Source organism: Phallusia mammillata, chromosome 5 (genome assembly GCF_965637545.1).
Source record: "Phallusia mammillata chromosome 5, kaPhaMamm4.hap1.1, whole genome shotgun sequence".
NCBI lineage: Eukaryota > Metazoa > Chordata > Ascidiacea > Phlebobranchia > Ascidiidae > Phallusia > Phallusia mammillata.
In genome coordinates, this window is record NC_137256.1 from 3,823,804 (window position 1) to 3,841,690 (window position 17,887).

At 41.1% G+C, this 17,887-nt stretch overlaps 2 protein-coding genes, 1 long non-coding RNA gene and 1 other non-coding gene across 5 annotated transcripts in view; 1 reads left to right on the forward strand and 3 right to left on the reverse strand.

The window, feature by feature from the left end:
• The window catches only part of LOC145228870 (uncharacterized), an 18,879-nt gene extending 7,488 nt beyond the window's left edge, over nt 1-11,391 (forward strand). Inside the window, exons 2-14 of one of the 2 annotated variants that reach the window (XM_080094080.1) lie at nt 4,392-4,755; nt 4,813-4,963; nt 5,221-5,320; nt 5,442-5,495; nt 5,595-5,641; nt 5,894-5,945; nt 7,475-7,592; nt 7,833-8,127; nt 8,489-8,553; nt 8,620-8,773; nt 9,223-9,385; nt 9,910-10,041; nt 10,168-11,391. In XM_080094080.1, the coding sequence (XP_079950206.1) occupies nt 4,398-4,755; nt 4,813-4,963; nt 5,221-5,320; nt 5,442-5,495; nt 5,595-5,641; nt 5,894-5,945; nt 7,475-7,592; nt 7,833-8,127; nt 8,489-8,553; nt 8,620-8,773; nt 9,223-9,385; nt 9,910-10,041; nt 10,168-10,212 (1,734 nt within the window). In that variant the 5' untranslated portion in view covers nt 4,392-4,397 and the 3' untranslated portion in view covers nt 10,213-11,391. Of the gene's footprint in view, nt 1-4,391; nt 4,964-5,220; nt 5,321-5,441; nt 5,496-5,594; nt 5,642-5,893; nt 5,946-7,474; nt 7,593-7,832; nt 8,128-8,488; nt 8,554-8,619; nt 8,774-9,222; nt 9,386-9,909; nt 10,042-10,167 lie in introns of both variants that reach the window. The other variant, XM_080094079.1, reaches the window with a different exon arrangement.
• On the reverse strand, nt 543-3,398 carry LOC145228902 (uncharacterized). Its single transcript, XR_013860319.1, has 2 exons — nt 2,038-3,398; nt 543-1,974 (listed from the first exon to the last, which is right to left on the reverse strand). It is a non-coding gene; the product is annotated as an uncharacterized LOC145228902 (long non-coding RNA).
• A 54-nt stretch (nt 11,392-11,445) lies between the features above and the next one.
• Nucleotides 11,446-16,830, reverse strand: LOC145228863 (uncharacterized). The gene is made up of 16 exons (XM_080094070.1): nt 15,831-16,830; nt 15,427-15,727; nt 15,226-15,336; nt 15,064-15,164; nt 14,876-14,979; nt 14,245-14,384; nt 14,107-14,162; nt 13,956-14,044; nt 13,505-13,619; nt 13,316-13,419; nt 13,191-13,246; nt 12,947-13,134; nt 12,803-12,858; nt 12,173-12,735; nt 11,859-11,966; nt 11,446-11,732 (listed from the first exon to the last, which is right to left on the reverse strand). The coding sequence occupies exons 1-16, from the start codon at nt 16,190-16,192 to the stop codon at nt 11,628-11,630; spliced, it is 2,559 nt and encodes an 852-aa protein (XP_079950196.1). The 5' UTR covers nt 16,193-16,830; the 3' UTR covers nt 11,446-11,627.
• On the reverse strand, nt 12,003-12,076 carry Trnan-guu (transfer RNA asparagine (anticodon GUU)). Its single transcript has one exon. It is a non-coding gene; the product is annotated as a tRNA-Asn (tRNA).
• Nucleotides 16,831-17,887: the final 1,057 nt, after the last annotated feature.

A 17,887-nucleotide genomic window follows, 5' to 3' on the forward strand; every position in this document is an offset into this window, starting at 1 on the left:
CTATCCTTCCCCTCCAGCTTGCACCCCCCCGCGTTGCACCCCCATAGAAGTGCGTCACCTAGCGATTGTTTGAATAAAGGTAGTTTTCGCATAAATGTGACGTCACAATGCCTGGGGTTAGGTCGGTGGGGTCAAAGTGAGTGGAAAGTTAAATGCCTTGTGAATATTCGTGCCAAGTTTCAAATCGACAGATCAAGTACATTTCGGATGAGAGGCCGACAAATAGCGATGTATTAAAATGGGAAAAATACATAGCTGATGTGGAGCCAAACCTAGCACAAGCCTTCGTTTTAGTGTTCGAAATACGTGACTACTCTGAGACAGTATCTCCGTATTATGTACTACTCTTTTGCGTACCCCTATCTGCAATATGACGTCCCGGCCGTGGGCAGCGGCCACACTGCACAAATTAAAACTAACAACATTAAACATAACAGAATTTTGCGAAATATAACTCGCATGCAGCCCTTACCGGTGTCGCGCTACCCAACTATATCATGACTTGTGTCTCCTAAAATGCAAAGATATTTACAAACATGAGGTAGCCAAACTATTACATGAGTCCTGTTCACGCATATTACGTCAGTACACCATCACAACACCCGAAAGGCTGAAAACTTTCATCCACGCGTAAACATCGCGTTCGGCACAAGAACAATTTGCCATCGAGGTTACCACACGCCATCAAATCTCTGCATACCAGAACTCGTGCTAGTTTTCAATTTTTTTCTTGTGTGTTTTTTAAGGGGTGTTTTAGTTTTTATCTTAGTGTGATTTTACTTTTCTATTTTTTAGTATTGTACCATGAAACGAGATTATACTTAGACATATACAAAAGACCGAAAAACTGCCGTAGGATTCGGTCTTTTCAGACCAACCGTCCGGGCAGAAGGCCAGCAGCACTTTTTACAGCGAACAACATCATAGATCTCGTCATCGATCTTACACAAGCTGCATAATGAGGAGATGCTCGACGGCACCATTCTCATTGTCGCAACGAACAGTCCTTTTGACACCCGGGTCTGTGGGATCACAGGAAACGTTGCGAAGAACCGACCTTGTGTTTCCGTTTGGCGGATTTCATTTGGCCAGCAGAACCCGCAGGTACAACAGCCTCATGCAACCGGACGTTCCCCGCTAGGCTCGTGCGGTCGGTTGCGATCCTACGGCAGGATAATGGAACTGTGATGATGAAGTGACTATGCAAATGAAAATTTGACTTGTCTTTATCCAAAAAAGCTTCTCTATTTCCCAAATGTGAGCATTGTTTCATTGACATTTTCAAGACCGTTCAGTCATACAACTTTACTGTGACTAAATTCAACTATGGTTCCTCAAGGGTTTTGTGGGAAACTATGCAAAACTTTGTCGAAGCCCGCTATTCCACATGTAAATGTCTATAAAAGATTGGATAACTTTCAAACAAATTGTTTCGCAAAACACCTAATAACAATGTAACTCGTCTGCTCAAAATTGATTGTTTGCATTGACACTTCTGATACAACATTTTTATTAAATAATGCAGACAGAAAACTGGTCTTAGTGAAAAGCCATCACACCACGTCAAGGTGCCAGTTGTTGTGATGGGAAAAAATTTGCCGGGCGTTTTTTTTCATTTTCTCTAACACGAGGGCTCAGAGCTCAGGTGATACCGTCAGGGTCGAGACCCGGAGTCGTGGCACCAGTCTTTCATCACAGCCACTAAGGGAACTATTTACATTTATATCTGGTACAGTGGGTTGCTTGCAATGGCGTTAATGAGGTCGGGGAAATACTGCGACTTATCTCGCATACGCCGCCACATCCATTCGTCTATGTAAGACGGAATAAAATCCCGGTAAGCGCCGTTCATGCGTTTAAATTTACGTTTGCAGTCACACCACAAACTTTCAATGTCGTTAGTGTGAACTCCGGCTGGAGTCACAAAACGATGAGAATGGTTGACGGTTTGATGCTGGTATTGGTGTGGCAAACCTGTAATTGAACAGCCCAGCAATTACATAGCAAAACGTGTCAAAAAAAAACAAAACAAATTACTAGATAGGTGATTGTAAGCAGCCCATTCATCCGACCAGATTGTTGTCCCAGGGGCCACGTGTCGGACAATAACTGTTTCTAGGGTGGCACGATCCCGGCGTGGGACTAGTTCCAAAAAACACTCCCTGTACAAGAGTTTGTTAGCCAAATAATATGCAATAATTTTAGGTCATACTTGGTCTGAAGATCAACGCCTCCAAAAACCCACTGTTCCCGTATTGGGCGCGCCTGTGCATTTGACCCACGTTTGCGGCGTGCCACCAGACTTTCATCTATGGCCACAATGTGCCCGACTCCGCCAATCACGTTGGGCCTGGACAGGAGATCCTGCGTGCATATCTGACGAAGGTGTTTACAATAAAAGCTTGTATCTACTGAATAAGCTTACTTCACGAAGGAAATTGCACCAATCAACACAAACGGTCTTTGAGATTGACGCCTCTGCCATAATTACGTCTTGGCAGACATCTAATGTCCAAAAATACATTAGTGTCACCAGTTGACGCAAGTCGAGATGACTTTTCTCAAAAAACGACCCTTTCCGGATGGAAACTATTTTTCTGCATGCCTGTTAATACACAAACGAATCAATTCAAAAACAAAATAACTTTCAAAACTGTATATATCATGCCAAACGCCAAAAAAAATTAAACTCCAAAAACACAATCAGACAACTGCAAGATAAACGAAATGCGTCAAAACAACAACTTACACGTGCTGGACAGCGCCAAGCTAGGCCATCGACCTTGGCCGACGCCCAAACCTTTTCTTCCATGACAGAACCACATTTTGGGCAAGTTTGCTGCCGAGAAAGCAAACCATGAGCTCGTAAATACACTATGCATTTACCTACATCCTGCAAAACTCCTAACTCCGCCAATTTCCTCACGTTTATTTGACTACCCGCCATAATGCAAAAACAGTATAATCAGTTGAAGTTCATCAACAAAGTGAATAAAGAACTCATAACGAGAGATAACCACGTTTCAATGGACATTAAACAATGCGACATTGTCGGTGTTCTATGTGACGTAACATAGCAAATTTGTGCCCAAGCGGAAACAAGCTTCCACAAGATGGCCAGTCAAGAAACAAAGGAAACAAAAGCTTGTAAGAAGAGGAATTTGTGGTCATGAAAGTATACCAGGTGCCGACATAGGCTTTTCCGTTCTTAACTCGGCCGCTTGAAGCGGGTCGAGCTTCGTCGAGGTGCACCCCTTTGTCGGCCTCTCATCCGAAATGTACTTGATCTGTCGATTTGAAACTTGGCACGAATATTCACAAGGCATTTAACTTTCCACTCACTTTGACCCCACCGACCTAACCCCAGGCATTGTGACGTCACATTTATGCGAAAACTACCTTTATTCAAACAATCGCTAGGTGACGCACTTCTATGGGGGTGCAACGCGGGGGGGTGCAAGCTGGAGGGGAAGGATAGGCCTTTCCAACAATGTCTCGATCGCCCTTCTGCGATCTCAACTTTGGCTGCAGCGAGGTCGAGAATTTGTGGTCATGAAAGTATACCAGGTGCCGACATAGGCTTTTCCGTTCTTAACTCGGCCGCTTGAAGCGGGTCGAGCTTCGTCGAGGTGCACCCCTTTGTCGGCCTCTCATCCGAAATGTACTTGAGCTTTCGGTCCGAAAGTTGGCACGAATATTTACAAGGGATTTAACTTTCACCCACTTTGACCCACCGACTTCCCTAAGGCATTATGACGTCACAGTTAAAAACTCACAGCTCATCCGAACCTGTAGGAATTTTATAACAGTGTACATCACATAAAATTAATATACACATTTTTACTATCATGAAAACATGACATTGAAGTAATATACAACTTTGTAATAATATGAAAACTTGTTATTATGGTTACCGCAGCCGTCCACACACTTTAAAAATTGTTTGTCATTGTACCTAAGTGAGAAAGCGCAGGTCATCGGCGAGCGAGAGGTGTTTTGCATTAGCGAGTAAGTTTAGACGTTGAATATATGTAGTTAGCGTGACCCGATTGACGTAATTTTTTGCATGACGTCATCCAAAGCCTTGATGACGTCACACACCAATTTTCAACTTTCTGCGATGTGTATTTCGTAAAGTGTGAAATTTTCGTCGGGCGAAAGGGAAAATGTGTGACGTCACAGTGACGTCATTATGTGCGTGACGTATCCGTACTATGACGTAGTTGATCATATGTAAAAGTCATTGGTGTATGTACAGGCAGGACGTAGTTATGACGTTGGGTCATGAAAGTATACCAGACCCAATTACTTTATGTTACTGTACAGACTTGTATAAGAGTAAGACCCCTTGTAATAGAGGAAAACAATTCTCAAGCACTTCGTATATTTAGTGTGAGATGGCCTCTGAAGTTATGGAAGCAGAGGAGTCTATTGTTGCATGTGTCAAGTCGGAAAAGACAGAAGTTGTGGCAAAGACTGCTGATGTAAAGACTATTCAACTAAATGGAAACAACAACTTTAATACTTGGAGTAGCAGTCCAGCACAGCAAAATATCAAGACAAGCATTGGTGATGAAAAAACAAACAAATCACACTTGTTTAATTTCATCACTAATGATGTTGCTTCGGACGGAAGAAACCGATCAAACATTTCCCAAACTGGTGCTTGGTCCATAAGGTCACCCAAGCCCATAAAAGCGCCATTTTCTTGCCCTACCCACACTATTTTGCATCGAAGGCCATCACAAGAAAATGGTACAAAATCACGCAAACTAAGTGCTGACAGAGATGACTCAAAAATAAATATTGCAGAATCGCGAAGATCTCTTGTGTTTCCAAGTAAATCACCTTCCTCTGCATTCAGCAACATTGCTAACCAACGGCCATTGCTGAGTGATGAAGATGATCTAAACAGCAACATACTGAAAAGATGCAACAGTGCTCCAGTTCTGAATGATGTTGAGTAAGTATGAAACTGTATTAGTTCTGTAAAATACGCGTTTCTTGAACACTATACAGGGCCAACAAAGTATTGCTCATCCAGCAGTTTTATTATAAATAATCGACGTTTCGACGTCCTATACAGGGATATGTTCACAAGTTCAATGACGAATATAAAATCCCAAATAGACATCAAATTCGACTTGCTTTACTATTCAAACGTTTTAGAAATTATTACTGATGATCATGGTGTTTCAATGATACGTGTTTATTTTGTAGAATTGAGGACATGTCAACTTCCTGGCCATCATATCAACTTCAACCATCTAAAGCTGGTCGTATGAGGAGATTTAGTGCCACTGTTGTGTCAGCAAATGCTGTGAGTGTTTGCTCACTGTAATGTTTGCTGTGCCACAGTAGATAATTTGCTGACTTGATAGCTCCCTTGATGCAAACACTCACCATATTTTTGTTTCTTTAACATATTTTTTTTATTTTAGTCGCCTGTGTCTGGCCGATCCAATTCAAGATTAAGACTTCATCAATTAAAAAAAGTAGGTCTTGAAATACAAGGGACTAATACTGGTACAAACTTTGAATGTTTTTTACCTCATGTTACAAAATGGGATTGTTAAAAAAGTGTTTAATCACAGGAGGAAAGCCTTGAAGGAATACAAAACAAAGAAGCTGAACATGAAAGGTATGCTCGCCTCTTATCTCCAAGTTGTTTGTAATGTGAGCCAAATAGATCTTAGCAGACATTTAGAATTCCATTTAAGTATCTTATGACCAGCTCGAGGATTGGCAAATAGAAGGAACAGTTGACGTAAAAAATTTTGGATTGCCTTTCATACTTACTTAACAAGACTCTTGTGACTTGGTTATGCTTAAACCAAACAAAGTTTTTTTGTCATGTCTTTTTTCATTTTAGTTTGCGTACATTTGTTTTCAGGGAAGTACAAGCAACAATCCAGATCTCGTCAAACTGCAGCGACTTGTCCCTGGTGAGTGGTGAAGTAGAGTAATACTCAACTAACATTTGCCATAAGAACACACAAAGTTAAAACACTTCAGGAAGTATTTTTAATGTTTAGAATTGCACCTTTGGGCCAATTAATTTCTCATTTTACAAGCATTAATTGTTATCAAACTACTGATCTTAGATCACTTAGAGCTTTTAAATAATTTAACTCTGAAAAACAGGTGGAATAAGTATGTGGTGTGTGCTTACGAAGCCCCAATTGTCCGACTTGTTTTTTGCACTTTCTTACACCGTCAATCTATTCCACCTTACTTGTTAACCATATTGCTAATATTACTGGGTTAAATCACAGTTTGTTCCAATTTTGTCTCTAATTTGTTTTGCAAAGCACAGTTTTTCTGTTTGGCAGTTGGTGTTGGCACAGTTTGGCATAAAAACGTTCGCTTAAATAATTACCATTGAATGTAAAAACAAAACTTGATGTGAAAATGTGATTTGACATGACACTCGGATTTGTGTACGATATCGCCCTAGTTTTAGTTTATCCACTAGAATCTCTTTGGAACTATTTTTTTTGCATATGTCTGTATTGCGAATAATTATCATTCAAGCTTAACGTGTCAGCTGTTGTGTTTTGCTGCTGTGACGTCATACTTATCGGGCATTGCGTCACATCACTCTGTTGCATAGACAAGTTTATTGGCAATAGCTGCTGTTCAGGATGTCAACCGAGATATGGAATGTAACCAGGTTTTTTTAAGGTTTGGTTTGGGTCACCGCTAAGGAGTTTTAAGAGACCGCAAGTGTTTCATTTAAATACCAAAAAATAGCCATATTTGCTTTTTGGGAAACCGCTGGAGAAAACGGTCCCCCAAAACACCTTAAAAAAACACTGAATGTAACTGTTCGTCATTTAAAATCAAAAGAGTTCATAACCCTAACTTGTTGGACATAGCCAGGCCGAAAAGTTGCACAAACGCCAAATTTTCAACAGTTTTGAAGGCATTTGTTTTATTTATTTTTTTAAAACGGCAATTTTTTCCACGTTCAGTTTCGTTAGCTGTAAAGTTAAATTTCCAACCCTAATTATTTGTCAAATTGTAATTGTACGTGTAGGCAGCGGACGCACCCCAACACAACAACTTTTCGGTAGTTGTCGCAGTTTCCTGTACAATATGTTTACCTGAGCGCGTGTTGCTGAGTTTCAGTAATGTGTCTAGATGTGAAACGAGACGCTTCGCATACGAACCTCATTACGTGCGGGATAATGCCCGGCCCTTTATCGATGATACGACATGTCATACCACGGAGTAATTTCATCAAATAAATTGCCCTGTGTACAGACAGTTTTCAGGGCGCAATTTTCTAGTCTTACTGTCGCGAAACACAACGTTCCCGAAGTGCTAGGCGTCCTGGTTTTTTTTAAAAATTGCCATTCATAATCTAAATCTATTTCTATAAACGGGAAACTCACCTATTTTTACGGCCACCCACGTTTTGACGCTTTTAGCATTTAACTTACTTATCCTGCCTGCATATTCACCCATATAGGGCGGAGAGCGAAGGAGTAGTTTGGACAGCTGTTTGAATCAAAGCTTCTCACCGAAAAATCGAATGTCGCCCTCCACGTTGCAAGTGAAAGGACATTTCCCAACCCCAGCTTTAGCCGGTAAAAGAAAACACGTTGTTTTTGCTATAAAGTTGTACATGTTAATATCTTTACTTTGTTTTTCTTGATCCCAACGCACATGTACCTCTCGTACTATGTTGTGTGCTTGCATTGTATTTCTACAAAAATTGTTTGTTACGTAAGCTTGGATAATGTTTAGCATCTCGGGAGAACCTGAGGCAAATTATCTGACCATAAAACTCTTTGATTTATTAAATCGTGTTGTTTTTTCATCTTTAGGGGGTAAATCCTGCCACTCTCGGGCTATTGACTTCAACTTACCCTTTAACCCACTGGGGTCGCTTAGTCCCACCTCTTCTCACCACCAGCACCCCTCAAACGGTATTCCGTCGCCCCTTACATTCACCCCGTCTCTTAGCCTGTTCAGTTCTTCCCCACTGCCACCGTCGCCCACTCGAAGTTTATGTGGACCCGGAAAACAGTGTTTTTCACCTTCTATGCAGGTTCCTGTTTCTTTGGCTCGAGCCACGAGTCGTAGTCCCTCGCCAAGTCCCACGCGACGCGGCTTTGTAACGTAAGTGTGTGTTTTTACTGTCTAATCGAGTAGTTTAATGGCTTTCCTTTAAGCCGGACATGTTGTAATAATACGTCGTGCTCATTGAACAGCACAAAATATACACTTAAACTTCAAGAGCGTTTTTTATTTGTGCCTTGCAAAGCCTAGCTTTCTGTGCCTATTTCCCAATGAGCACCTATCGATTTTGCTGTGCTCTGCGATGCGCCTATACAGCCACGTCCTCATTTAATTTTGTGGCGTGATCTGAAACTGCGTTAGGCCGTTTCGGCTTCAGCAAAAAACCGCTGTTTTGCCATTTCAGCTAATGTAGACAGTTTTACCATGCTAAATTGATCGTAATATGAGTTTGTTTTTACAGCCGACGACGCAGTCAAAGTCCGTGCATCATGAGGCCAAGTGCTCTCGGCGCCATCAAGCGAAAATGTGAGTAAAAAACAACACCAGAAAATGTTCCGATAAAGACAAACATCGACGCTTAAACCTTTTCAGATGATTCGGACACCGAAGGGAGTTCTCCGAAACGGATATTCGCACCGGCGACTGGTTTGGCGTTGCCCGGTCTTGCTCATGAGCCACCACCAACAACAGTGAGCGCAAGTTCGCCGGCTTTTCCTCATCGTATGCTGGTCCATCGATCGCACAGGTGCTTAACTGTTCTGAGCCACCCTTCCGTTCGTGTCAATGCAAACCAATCAGATTGTAAACGGACATGTGTCGTTCCTAACTAATTTAACTTGTCCAGTCGAACCCCAATCGAACGCTGTGCTTTATATTGATTTTTGCCCGAATTCCTTGTTTTTTTAATGGGAATTTCTCCGGTACTTTTTATCGGCACACTTAGCTATTTGCCATTATTAGGTAAAAAATTGTTTCGGGTTGCCACAGAATACGAGTTGAAGTCGGGACGAGCGTTTCGGACCAGGCTTGGCCATATTTGTGTTGTAATGTCTACGGTGGTAAATAAGGGCCTAAATCTGGTTAAAAAATATAGGTTTTGGGAACCCAATTTCGTTCCAGCCTGCACCTATTTATAGAATAGAGTTACTTTAAGACTGTAATAAAAGCTCAACCATGTATTGTATTTGCAAACAGTTTGTCGTCGAGTTCAATGGACAGTTCGGACGCCAGCATCACGCCAAGTCCACCCTTCCATGTACTTCACAGTTTCGCACCTCACCACACCAGTCTGGCCGCACAGCGTCATCATCAGCTTTACGTACCACACTCGCCTTCCACTTTAACGTCAACCGCACAGGTACACTACAAAGGTTCATGGTAAACCAGATGTATTTCTCTCTTAAGTTTGAACCAGCACGACGTTACAGCTGTATTACCATCAAAAGATTATCGTTGAGATACTATTACTTGATTTTGGCTGAGTCAAGCACCTGCAATCGATCCGTAGTGAGCCGACATTCTTGGCACAGCATAGCCACGAATATGTGATGCATTATAAATGGGTTGCTTCTTACCGGCGTGAATGATGTTTGGCACGCATTAAACTGTGTACAGAAGATGGCTACTTATCCCTGTTGACAATGCTTAAAGCGTCTGTTTTTGATATTTTTAAAGTTAAGGGTATTTTCATAGTATTCTAGCCTACAAAAAAACTCTAGCAGCGATATAGATGAGGCTGGCTTAGTGAACAACTTTATGGTTAAAATATGCTCAAACGGCCTGCTATAGTTAAAATCCGACTTATGTATTTGTATTGTCATGCAACCAAGTTACATTTCTTTAACCAGCGACTCACAGTATAAGTTCTCTTTCCTTTGGCAGCAATTTGATCAGCCCAGTCGACCGCTTTCTCCTGCCAGTTCCACTTGCTCGTCGTCGTCATTGGAGGGAATTCGTGACCTTCAACCCCTAATATCACCAGCTCACGCGTTTCAGAACAAAAAGCCACCCAAGGTAGCCACTTACGCATTTGTAACTTATGGTTTCTGAATTGTTGATAGGTGTGTTTAAAATCTACAAACTTGGTAGGGGTATAATTAATATGTATTGGTTGTGTAAAATTACACTTGTTTGGTATAGGAACGCGACAACACAGTAGGAGTGGGAGACCAAGGTCCGCATTAAAGTTCCTTCGCAACTCTACCCGAGCAGTGTTACTCTTCATAGTGGGCACCGCACCGCGGTTTTACAGCAACATTCGATATTTGCAGTCACCCAGGCAAAATATGCATATCCACCCAAGTGATAATTGTCTGCTAATTGAACCCCAAAATTTGCAGCAGAACATCAAATCCTGTGTGTGTGTTTTGGCTTGAGGTGTGTGCCGAAATATTGCCAACATGTGCTTCGGCACAAACTTGTAAAGTACGACCATGATTTGGATTTGTATACCGCTTCCACAAGTAGCCTATGCATGCTTGTAGGAAATGACACCATTCAAACACTGAGAGGCCAATACCACAGAGGAACCTACACGAGGCCGTCCTGCTTTTCTCCTTTTTAAAAATAACTCGGTGGCGTGCATTCTTTTCTTGCGGTTACGCCTCGTGCCCAGCGATACAGTGAAGATGCATGGCTGTTTGTAAAAGAACCCGATGTACCCCGTGACTGGCGAAAAACGCCATACAAAACCAACCTGAACCGTCAAACGCCTGTTTAATACGACCATGTTTGCTCTTGAAAAGTCGCTTAGGACGTTTAAAGGAATGAAACGCAGACGATTGCACGTGTTTATTTTTTCATGCATGCATATCGCAGTGGTGGCAAACTGTTACCAAGCAAAAAAATGCTCCCAAAATGTAGGTTGTTTTTTAATTAACAAGATCTGGGTTGGCCTTTTAATTAACAAGGTGTCAATTGTTATTGAGCGCTGTGCCGGCTTTTTCCTGTTTGCTATTGATCTTTTCGTCACACGGTGGCATGTTCTTTTCATGACCTAATTTTAAACGATCCACCTCGTTTTGCTTTGCGTGTTAACGTGGCTCAATGGCTACTGTTTGCTAGCCAACTATCCCACAAACAGCTGTAATGTGTTATGTGTGTGAAATGATGGTATTAGCTGACCCATGCATATTGGTCTAACGGTAAATTTTGTTTTTGCTTATTGTAGTTTTTCACTTAGCACGCTTGTCACATAAAATATATCTTTATAAATATACATAGCAAGCGCGCATTATAGCGCCTTGTTAATTTTTCACTTTTTAAGTTCACTCTCGTTTTAATTTGTTGTCACTGTAACGGCGTTCGTTCAAGCTTGTGGTGTAACATTGCGTAATCCATAGAAATATATGTGTCATTCGTTAAGCTTCTGAAGTTCCCTGCAGTATAAATCAAATGAAAAAACAACAATAACAACAAAGCACTATAGGTTAATGTAGTCAAGCGTATATTCCATAACACTGCATTCTACATACGTAATGTACTATAAATACTAAATAGTTTACAATTCCCGATAGGGGTTGATTACATGGTTCTCGAGGCGCATTACATAGGTATGGCAATTATCATGGGACTTTTGCAAGAGTGCGTTTGTTAACATCTCATCTTTGGGCTGGTGGGACTGTAGTGCGACGTATTCGGATGGAAAGTGAAGGTAAGTCATCTGCTGTTAAGTTACCCACATCTTCGGTCTCAAGCTTGGGGGCCTACACATTAAAGGAAGAAAGTCATTACAGACAGAAACACTACATATTTGAGGGGACGATATAGGAGCTAATAGGGTGTGTTATGTAATCAACATGATACAATACAGAAAGATTTAAATTTCTCACCCTGTCGATTTCGTACTTGGGTGTATTAGCACTGGATTTTTTGTGTCGGCTAGATTCTCTGTGGGGAATGTATACGTTTTCTGTGCAAAGTTGACTCTGAATTCGCCACTGTAAAAATAAATTGTTAGCGGAAGAAAAAAAGAGCGTCCCTGGGTGGGCTCGAACCACCAACCTTTCGGTTAACAGCCGAACGCGCTAACCGATTGCGCCACAGAGACGTCGGGCTTTCGGCAGCTGAATTATGGTAAAAATAGCCAAAAACAGCAACGCCTTGGGCAACTGGCTGTGTCAAGCTTGTCAAAGCAATACGTTACCTTTGCTTCGCGAGAGGCCTTTCTTGGAACCAAACTCCATTCCACCGGATCATCTGCTGCAGCTGAGGACAAACTTTGCTTGTTTTGGTCTTTTTTGTGCGTTTGCTTCGACTGAATTGTACTTTGAGAATCAGAAAGTTTCATGTTCGTTTTGCGTTCGTCTGTTGACTTCGAATCGCCGCAGTCCAAATGTTTCTTTTCATTTAGGGCCCGAAACTTTTCAAGAAGTTGCTTTTTCTGTGGCTTGAACGTATGATTTTGTGCCGCTGCGAATTCTTGGTAAGACGGTGAAGCAATTTTGTTGTCTTTGTCCTCTTCCTGCCCATCCGCGCAAACTTGACCTTGTAGTGATCGAATTTCACTGACCACGACATAGTCTGCTACAGTTTCGTTAAGGGTTGGTTCATATAGTTTACGAATATTGTACTGTTTCGGAGTAGACGTGTTAGGGGTGCCATTTTTTGACGCAACTAGGGGAACTTCTTCCACGGTGATGACCTCACCTATGACGTCAACTTCAGAGGCACGGCCGCTTTGGAAACTAACGTCAAATAGTTTAGGTGCTGGAAAAGCAAAAACATATTTGCAAACAACTTCGTGAGATGCGGGATATACTGTCACACGACTTACGAAAAATGTCGGAATCAGATGCATCTCCTGGACTATCCGAAATTGAATTGTTGGTTCTGCAGAAATATAACATTTGTAACATAACATTACGACACGGAAAAAATACTTAGGACAAGACACGGGTTTACGGAGATGAAGTTACACCTGTTTAGTGGTGATTGAGCGTTTTCTTGCTCTTCGGCAGTGACACTGCTCTCTTTTAGATGTCCGTTGTAATTTTGAGGATTGTTTTTCACATGCGTTGTGTCAGGTTTTGGTGTGACATCTTTGGTGCCATTACGCTCGTCCAAGTGTCCAGTCAAAAATCGCGAAATGGTATAGGGAACACCTGACTAGATTCAAGAATTATTTTGCAACAATAGCACTTTTGTTACAATTTGATACCTACTTGGCCAGAAAGATCTAGACTGCGATTTAATAATCCCGCTGTCGATTTGACCGAACCTGGATCAAAAAATATTCACATGAAGATTTTCATTTGGACAATTGCTACCTAATACTGTTGGTGTATACCTGCGTTGATTTTTATAATTTCGCTGTCCTCGCTGGCAACACACGATTCACACGAGTTTTTGATTTTATGCGACTTCTTATTTTGCTGCCCACCGATGACATTTCTGCAATGGACAGGGTACTTTTCATACAAGATGGTTTTGGAGGGCATTTCCAATAGTATAATCAATTCATGAGAATGCTTAATACCTGTAATGTTTTAAATTTCTGGATTGCATAAACGAATTGTTTTGTGCCATCATACGTTCCCACAATTTCCGCATTTCAAGAATCTTTTTCAACGTGTCCGGGTCAACAGATGCCCCTAAATGACGAAACGTTTCTTCACTGAAGTGTATTACGAACTATTAATATTTTTATCCGTTTTATTCTGCTATTCTTATCAGTTCTTTTTTAACATCTTTTATCTTGATTTATTTCCTGCTGTTTAGAACCGATGATGCCATGCTGTATATGGCAAAATCGATGCTAACAAGAATTTGCATTACTATATACACAGACCGATTGAAGTGTGCTGTAAGTTACTGCTGAGATACGTTATTAACATGTATGTATATGTTTATTTGCAACCACAAAATAATTTGCTTTTTCTCACACGTCAGTACGTTTACGTAATTGCCCTTTAAGCATTTTGGATTACCTTCAGGATTGTCGTCACTGTTCTGATTACGTGTCAAGGCATCAATCCTTTTCAACGCCGCATCAGATGACTTTCGCGTCAGACTACCTCTGTGACGTATAAAAATGTTTTTATGTAAAGGAATAATCGAAGTTAGAGCGATTTTCCTTACTTTCCAACATGTCGAGCTTTTGCATAACGACGGACTCGCGGTCTGAGTCTACGCATCTGTATGTCCAATTTCGGTTAATAAAAAATTAGTAAATTCACGTGGATATAAGTTTAGTACGTATATATATATATATATTACCCTGGGGGCTAATTTTCGACTTCGTCTGGCGGTTGTGCTTGGTACAAATGATGAGTTGCTACTCCACGAGCTATTTGTAGTTGAAGTGCACATTGAAGGACTTGACCGTGTGGGCGAGGAAGGTCGCCAATCGCTGTCACCTGGAAAACCATGTCAGTACCAAGGTGTTAATCGTCAAGCTTGAATTAGTTAATCCACAATCAAATTTTTGAAACCCCCGCTTTCAGCGAGTTACTTCCTGCGATTCGAGAAGTCAGTTAAAGCCACGTGGCTTCAGGACTATATGGTGCTTCAGGACTATGTGGTGGAAGTCTATTTGGTGTGTATACTAGTTGATCCTGAGGGTTTGAACACTAGCAAGGCAAACCAATATCATAATACACGCCCAGTTGTATACTGTCTAGATTTCACATGGAAGATATTATTAGGAATGAAATTTGGCGCAGCGTTGTAAAACCGGGCCTGAAATTGGAACCCGAACCCGAAAGTACAAGGCGTTTTAGGGCTGCTTGGTTTTGGTTAAGTCCAGCAACTAGCCGGTTAGTTTGTTAATCAAACACGTTTTTATAACGAACCTAAGCCCGCACCGATTTTAAACGTTGATTCGAAACACATGATTTACTGATGGTACCTTTTGGTGATGCTGACTGAATCACTTTCGGCTTTTCTTGAGCTGTTTCTTGTCGCAAATCCCTTTCCAGGGATGCAAGCTGACGAGTTAATTCCTGACGTAGACTAAATATTTTAAATAGGGTTATTTGCGTTTTAATAATTTTTAGAGTCTATCGGAATACGACCGTATCACGTTGTTTATCTTACCTGAACAAACGACTGTCGCCACCTGGCTGCACCAGTGACAGCGCCCTCTCGCGGAGAGAATTTAGTTCGTCCTCGGAGCTAGACGGCGAATCAGTGATTCTCTGGAGGTATATAGGGTGTGCGATGTTTGTTTAACCAAGCCTTTACTTTTTTAATATATACCTGTCTGCTTTCGGAAGTACGGTTGTTGTTTGGTGAAATTTTGCGGCCTTTAAAAATCTCTTTGGGTGAAAATGATGATGATCTTCTTGAATGACGAATTCGTTTCAAACGCTGCATAAAACGCTTGTTTCGTTTATGAATGCACATGTACGTGTTTATTATTAATCTAAAAGACCTTTGAGACTTGGATGTATTACTTACTTTTCTGTCTTTTGGCGACGATCTCATGCGCTTTTTTCTCACTCTCGATCCACGGTATGTTTCCTGATTTCTTGCCCAAAAAGTTGAACGCTTATATTTCTCTTGAAACTCTGGTGTCTTCTTTAATTTTAACAACTTCTGTACGTCAGAGAATAGCTTTTCATACCGTTCTGCTTGTTCATCTTTGACTCCGTGACGATCGTTCACGAGGGCAGTTACTAGCTTTTCGATTAATGTTCGTTGCCTGGTAACCGTTTCCCGTAAATCTTCGTACTCGTTGACTTCTTTCGATGTCGGCTTGCTTTGAAACAAATTTTGATACACATCAACATAAGAGCTTTAAAACAATTGTCAACAAAAAATTTTTTTTTTTAAATCCATGACTGTTCATTTTGTAATCTTACATGTAATGGCAGTCGGTTGTCATCAAAACTGGTTGACGTGGGGCCGCTTCGTCTTGCTTGCGTATGGTCGCTGGTTTTTGTATTGGTGGCCGTTGTGAAGCTGTTGCTGAACTCGGTTGACAGTACGTTTGTTGATTGAAGGCTGCCGGAGGGCAAATCGGCCGCCACGGGTGGACGCGATATTGAACGACGCCTTGAGCTGCTTCGGCGTTTATAGGAACAAACTGATTCCGAACCTGATTGCCAGAATTGACTTGACAGGGTTGTGCTGGCAGTTCCATTCCAGGCAGTTGTTTGACAGGTGCGTATCTAGCGGATGGAGCTTGACAAAAAATTGGCGGAAAGGTACTGTTTGATTTCATGATCAAACCTTGTATTCCAGAGCAAGCAGTTTGATGGCTGACCGGCTATTAGATACCTTAAGTTTAAAAAATGCACTTAACTGCTATATCAGCAACAAATGTCAAACAGGAGATTTGATTGTTCCCTTGAACATACTAACAGCTGAATTGCTGTTGAACGAGGCTCATTAGAAACAGTTTTTGTTTTGTTTGTGACTTGTATTGTGACATAACAGTCACTGAATTGTGGTTCATCAACAGACAAACTAAACTGTTAGTTTTATAAGGCCCAGGTTTTAGGCTAAGAATAAGACAGTTTACACGTGCTTAACCGTGTAATTGCAGGGAAATGCTTGACCTATCACTTCCATAAGCCGTGGATAAGGCCATACATTCAATAAACCGATTGGCGGTGTTTTGTGACAAAGGTTTTGTATGTCGCAACCAGGGTTTTTTTAGGGTTTGGTTTGGGTGACCGCTAAATAGTTTTAAGAGACCGCAAGTGTTTCATTTAAATACTAAAAACTGTAATTGTAGTTGCAAGTCCAACACCTTAAAAAAACACTGGTCGCAACTTCGAACGACTGGCTCTTAGGTGTAAATAATTGATGTCTGTATGTTGCAGTTTACCTTGCAAAGCACTGAAGCCAATGTGCAAATAAAAGCTTATTGTGCATGGTTCGGTAAAAATAGAACAAACAGACCTTTTCATTTGTACTGTATCAGTGGTGGCATTCAGACTAGTATATTCAGTACAGCACAAAGTTTTCCATTAAAAGCTTTCACTGATCTCAATGTATGTAATGTTTTTTGACTTTTATTTTGTTTATTACATCAGTAATTAGGATTCAGCGCCGTTTTCTCATTTGGTGCAATGCGTCATGAACTGATTGGATTTGGTAAACTGCGTTGATTCGAGTGGTAACTGGCTGATTAAACCAGTACGCTGATGACATACTGAGCCCACGTTTACAAATCGTCGCTTCAGGGCGTTATTTGGTTGATGGGTACAGCGAGATGCTTAACGACCGTATTGTTGGGTTCGGTCATTCGGTGTATTGATTATTATTTGTGAATTGTACAGATTAGATGTAAACATAAGGACAACATTGACCAGTCAGCCTGTAACCATCAATTAGTTCTTAGCGAAGGGAAATTATTTCAAACTATAAGTTTAGGTAATTTATCAGAGCAAAGTAAGTTTTTGACAGGCTGGTTACAATTTTGTGCTGTCCAGTTTACAGATAAGATTGAATAGATTTTCAAGGGCAAATTGTTTCAAACGCTCTGATTTCAGATTTAGCTAGTTTGATCGTACGGACCGTGAACGACATCCTATAATAAAACAAAATGCCTCCATTCGCATCAGTTTCGCTATACCTGCATAGTTAATAATTATTTAATCCTCACGCCCTTTTCATGGTTAATAACTTACAACAAATTGAAGGACTGGTATCTAGTTTAATGCGTACATCCTTTGTGTCGACGTAGAAAATAACTTTACAGCGATGACTAAGTTGTTTTTTTCAAACCAAAACAGTTAACTCGTCGGTCAAGAGCTTTCCTGTTACCACATTTGAATGTGTAAGTCTCTTCTTCAATAGTGCGTGGGGGATAATCTGGACTTGGAACAAACATCTTCAAAACGTTTTTTTCCCTCTTAGCGGTTAGGACCTGATCTATGGTAGTAGAGCAGGGGTGAAACACCGCCACTCG